The sequence below is a fragment of the Beta vulgaris genome, chromosome 4 (genome assembly GCF_026745355.1).
Source record: "Beta vulgaris subsp. vulgaris cultivar EL10 chromosome 4, EL10.2, whole genome shotgun sequence".
In the NCBI taxonomy this organism is placed as follows: Eukaryota; Viridiplantae; Streptophyta; class Magnoliopsida; order Caryophyllales; family Amaranthaceae; genus Beta; species Beta vulgaris.
Window position 1 is genome coordinate 15764384 of NC_079205.1, and position 6052 is coordinate 15770435.

The 6052-nt window shown below is 35.7% G+C and overlaps 1 protein-coding gene across 1 annotated transcript; it reads left to right on the forward strand.

Annotated features, from left to right (window-relative positions):
- The first annotated feature begins 1102 nt into the window (after positions 1 to 1102).
- Positions 1103 to 4000, forward strand: LOC104904212 (uncharacterized). Its single transcript, XM_048641988.1, has 4 exons — positions 1103 to 1889; positions 1953 to 2249; positions 2302 to 2577; positions 3627 to 4000. The coding sequence occupies exons 1-4, from the start codon at positions 1103 to 1105 to the stop codon at positions 3998 to 4000; spliced, it is 1734 nt and encodes a 577-aa protein (XP_048497945.1).
- The last annotated feature ends 2052 nt before the right edge of the window (positions 4001 to 6052 follow it).

The window sequence follows — 6052 nt, forward strand, 5'->3', positions numbered from 1 at the left end:
CTGAGAGGAGTGCTGGGAAGTGGCGGTGAGGATACTTAGCTTCACCACCAGCCATGGGGGGGGGGGGGCGTGTTTTAGGGAGCAAAAAAAATCAAGTTTTATAGGTTTGTTGGCTGTGAAACCATTTCAAGATTAACAATGAGGCTAACAAGCATATATTTGTAAAATTTAGAAATTGCATAGTATAAGGTTTGATCCTGAGACCTCAAGTACATATATTAAAGTCTTAACAACTAGACATTGTATTTAGTGTTATTATCATAAAGTATTATATTAATAAATAAATTTTTTTCTTAACCGGAGCATATCCCGGGCCTAATAACTGCTTTCAAGATTAACAATAAGGCTAAAAACTTGAAGTATTATAATTAACCAAGCATATCTGTAATACAAAGTATGCTAAAGTAACTAAAAGATATCCTCAACAATAATACAAAGTATCCTAATATAAGTCGAACTAGAAAAAGATAGATATTTAATTACTAATCCAAATCCTATTACTATTCTCTACGTAATCTCAAATAAGAAGGGAACTCCTTGAGATCTTGATAAATGAATCACCCCTTAGTAGCAGCAAACGCCATTGGGCTTGATCAACAAAAAGAAAAGAAAAAAAAGGATCACAAAGAAAGAAACGTAGTTCAGCTTCGTCCACCACCAATGACAGGAGTTTGGAGTGAGGGCGAGTTTGTAGAACTGTTAGATAAAGATGGTTGCTGGAGAGAGTCTATGATTAACGAGGTTATGTATGAGATTTAATACTTCTCACTTTGTAATAAATCATCCTAGTTGGTTAACTGTTTGTTATTCTGTTAGTTGGTTGTAACTAACTCTAGTATAAATACTGCTGGTTGTAATAATCTTTCAACTGATTTGGATAATCAATACATTCTAGAGAGATAATTTTCTCTTATCTCATTCTCATGGTATCAGAGCAGGATCAAATTAATTGACCTGTGAATTAAATCTCGTGACTAAAGTTGAAACTAATTCAACTTTTGTTCATTTTCTCTTTTCTCCTCTGAATTTTCTTTAGAAATTGTGCAATCTTTGCATTTTATCCTCGAAATTTTCTGCTTAAAGATTGAGTTATGCATCTTTAATGGCGGAAGCAAGTGGTGAAAATTCAGTAACTGGAGGTACTGGCGAAAGCAATGTAAGTAATAATTACAATGATCCGTTTTACATTTCGAATTCAGATCAAATAATGAACAAATTAGTAGTTGTTAGCTTGAATTCAAACAATTTTGTGAGTTGGAAGAGAAATATTAAGCGTGCATTGATAGCGAAAAATAAGCTAGGATTTCTGGATGGTTCAATTGTGAAACCTGATTCAAAGGATAAGGCGTTTAATAGATGGTTGCAATGCGATTATCTTGTAACATGTTGGATTGTTAATTCAATGGAGCCAGAAATTGGTGAGAACTTTACATTTGTAGAAAGTTCCACTCAATTATGGACTGAAGTTTGTGAACGATATGGACAAAGTAATGGTCCACAGATATATCAGTTAAAGAAGGATCTAGAGAAATTGAAGCAGGAGAATCTTTCAATTGTTGCTTATTTTGGCAAAATGAAAAGAGTGTGGGATGAACTGCAGAATTTGAGGAATTTTCCAGATTGTAGTTGTGGAGCTATTACTCATTGTACATGTAATTTCTTGAAGAAAATTGGTGAATTTCAAGCTGAAGAAAAATTAATGGAGTTTTTGTTAGGATTGAATGATAGCTATGACAATGTTATTACTAACATTTTGTCAATGGATCCGTTGCCAACAATCAATAGAGCCTATTTTTTGGCTCAACAAATTGAAAAACAGAAACAGATTTCTGCTGTTCAGTATATGTCTCAAGAAGCAAGTGCATTGGCTGTTCAAAGAAACTATGGTGGTAAGAGGGACTGGAGAAAGGAGAAACAATAAAAATTGAATCTCAAATGTGATTATTGTAAAGGGAAAGGGCATACCAAGGATCAATGTTTTAAACTCATTGGTTTTCCTTATTGGTATCATAAGAAGTCTTTCTCATCTACTTCTTCTGGTAAGCTAGCAGCTCATGTTGTTGCTGACAACAACTATGCTGACACTTCTTTGGAGTTTGTTGCTGCTGGACCTTCACTGTCTAGTTCTGCAAATCATGTAGATTCCTCTATGATGCAATCTCTATTTCAAGAGTTTCTCAACAGTGATAAAGGCAAGCAGATTATTGGAGAATCTTCCAATAATCATACATCTTCTGTGCATCTTGCAGGTAACTTTCCTAATAATTCAATTAATTTGGATTATTGATTCTGGAGCAACAGATCATATGACATATGATACTTCTATTCTTACTTCTAAAAGAACGCTTGATAAATGCATTCAAGTTGGCTTACCTGATGGCAAATATACTTATGTTACTGAAATAGGGAATGTGGTGCTCAATGATAGGATTACTTTGCATAATGTGTTGCTTGTTCCTTGTTTTAAAAGTAATCTGCTATCTGTGGGAAAACTGGCTGTTCATAACAAGATTGATGTTCATTTCAATTTGTCTCACTGCAATTTTGTTGATGGTGATGGAAGAAAGTTACTTCAAGGTGTCAAAATTTGTGGCTTATATTATCTTAACATACATCAATCTGTTTAGAGTCTTCTAGCTTGTTCACAAGAAAATATTCCTTCCATCAAATTACCTTCTGTTTCTTCACCTATTCATACAACCCATAATGCTTCTCAACCTTCAATTCACACACTTCATGCTAGGTTAGGACATTCCTCTTTATCTAGGATGAAATATGTCAATTCCTCTGTATGTTCACATATCAATGAATATTTTTGTGAAATATGTGTGTTTGCCAAACATCATAAGTATCCATTTCCAAGAAATATTTCTAAAGCTACTGAACCTTTTGCTCTCATTCATATAGATTTATGGGGACCTTACAAAATTAAAACCATTCATGGAGCTTCCTACTTTCTCACTATACTTGATGATTTCAGTAGAACGAACCACCTGGACATTCCTATTACAAAACAAACACCAAGTTTACAAAACCATTGCAACTTTCTTGTCTCAAATAGAAACACAATATGAAAAACATGTAAAAGGAATAAGATCTGACAATGGAACAGAAATTATTCAAGAACAATGCCTAACTATGTTTGGGAATAAAGGCATTATTCATCAAAGGAGTATTGCAGGTGTCCCTCAGCAAAATGGGAGGGTGGAAAGAAAACACAAACACCTTTTAAAAGTTGCTAGAGCCTTAAAATTACAAGCCAACCTTCCCTCTATTTTTTGGGGTGACTGTCTCCTAACTGCTACATACCTTATAAATAAAATTCCTACTCCTACTTTTGAACTGGAAGAGTCCCTTTGAAACTTTAACCAATACAAAGCCTGATTATGATTACCTTAGAGTGTTTGGGTGCCTTTGTTATGCTCATAATCCTAGCAAAAGAAGAGACAAATTTAGTCCTAGAGCCATTAAATGCATGTTCTTGGGCTATCCTTTTGGTCAAAAAGGATATAAAGTTTATGATCTATCCACTAAGAAATGTTTTGTTACTAGAGATATTATTTTTCAGGAACACATTTACCCCTTTCAACATTCTTCTGAATCTTCCTCATCTTCTCCTTCTGTAGACTTATGCCCTATTATTGATTTGTCTGATCTTCCAAATTCTTCTTTTACACCAAACACTTCTCCTCCTGTTAATTCTTCTAATGATACACCCGAATCTCCTCCTGTTAATATCATTCCTACACATGGATCTTCTCTTGTTGCACCTGAATCTTCTCATGATACACCTGAATCTCCTCCTGTTATTTCACCTTCTAATGTTTGTAATTCCACCCAACTTTCCAATAATCATACATCTTCATTTTCTCTACCTAATATTCATGATATACCTAATAATGAATCATCTCAAATCCATACTTCTTCTTCTGTTTTATCACCTGCTACACAGATTCATCCAAATGTGAGACATTCTACTAGAGTGGGTAAACCTCCTTAGAAATTGCAAGATTTTGTATGTCCTACCCTTTCTCTTCCTTCTAATTCTTTATCTTTTTCTGTCAATTCTTCCTCTTCCCCTTCTTCTGAACCATTTTCCTATGAACAAGCTTGTTTGATTCCTGAATGGCAAGTTGCTATGGCTAAGGAAATATCTGCTTTAGAATTGAATGATACCTGGGAGTTAACTTCTCTTCCAAAGGACAAGAAAGATATTGCTTCCAAGTGGATCTTTAAGATCAAGTATAATCCAGATGGTTCAGTTGAGAGGTACAAAGCAAGGCTAGTAGCAGTGGGGTATCAACAAGTGCCAGGGAAGGATTTCACTCATACTTTTTCCACAGTGGCTAAAATTGCCACTGTTAGAGTTGTTATCTCTATAGCAACTGCTAAAAGATGGCCTTTATGTCAATTGGACATAAATAATGCATTCTTGCATGGGTTCCTTGATGAAGAGGTGTTTATGAAACCTCCTAAAGGGTATACTAAAGCTAAATCTGGTGATGTTTGTAGGCTTAAGAGATCCATTTATGGTCTTAAGCAGGCTTCCAGACAATGGAATAAAGAACTTTGTAGATTTTTGCTTGCTCATGGCTTTGTTCAATCCATTCAAGACTATTCTTTGTTCACAAGGCATAAAGATCGGGAGCTCTTAATCATTCTGATATATGTTGATGATATGGTCCTCAGTGGGACTAGTCAATCTCAGATAGATATTGTGAAGCATGATCTTGATGTGGCTTTCACCATTAATGATTTGGGTTTTATGAAGTATTTCCTGGGTATGGAAATCCTCCAAACTGCATCTGGCACTTTTCTAAATCAGAAGAAATATATTTATGACATAATCAAGGATTTCAAGTTGTCTCATGACAAACCAATTAATACACCTTTACCTAAGGGCTATGTTTGTCTACTGAAGTTGGTGAAATCCTTGCTGAACCTGAGATCTATAGGCAGTTAATTGGGAGGTTGTTGTACTTGAACATCACAAGACCTGATCTCTCTTACACCACTCAACACCTGAGTCAATTCCTTAGCTGTCCCAGGAAGCCACACCTTCAGGCAGCTATGCATGTGGTGAAGTACCTTAATACTACTATTGATCTGGGATTGTTTTATAGTGCCAACTGTGATCTTCAAATGAAGGCCTATAGTGATGCTAAGTGGAGTTCCTGTGTCTTTAGCTGCAAATCCTTGAGTGCCTACTGCATGTTCTTAGGTTCTCATTTAGTTTCTTGGAAAACTAAGAAACAGAAGACAATGAGTAAGTCTTCAGCTGAAGCTGAATATAGGAGTATGTCAAGTGCTGCCTCAGAAGTTGTTTGGCTTGAAGGCTTGCTTCATGATTTAAATATTAATGTTAAGTTACCTATTAAGTTATACTGTGACAATTCTGCTGCTGAACACATTGCACAGAATCTAGTGTCCCATGAGAGAACTAAGCACCTGAACAAGGACTGCCGGCCATTATGTCAAAGAACAAGTGGTATCTGGGTTCCTTCAAACTTCCCATGTCTCCAGCTCTCACCAGTTAGCAGATGTTCTTACTAAGCCTCTGGGAGGTCCTCAGCATCATCTTCTTACTTCCAAGCTAGGACTTGTGCACTCCTCCCATGTCCAGCTTGAAGGGGGGATATGAGATTTAATACTCACTTTGTAATAAATCATCCTAGTTGGTTAACTGTTTGTTATTCTGTTAGTTGGTTGTAACTAACTCTAGTATAAATACTGCTGGCTGTAATAATCTTTCAACTGATTTGGATAATCAATACATTCTAGAGAGATAATTTTCTCTTCTCCCATTCTCATTATGGAAGATGGTTACTATTGTGTCTTGGTGTTTGATTCTCTGCATCACATTATAGTGGAGAAGTCGAGTGTTCAAGCTCGGCAAGAATGGAAAGATAACGATTCGTTTCTCGTGGATAAGGTATTATATCCTGCTCTTTGTATCCATTCCATCGAGTAACTGTTTTGTTTTGGTTTCTTGAGAAATCTTGCATATCATATACCTAGTATATATGATCTTTTCATGTGTAAGATGATTCAA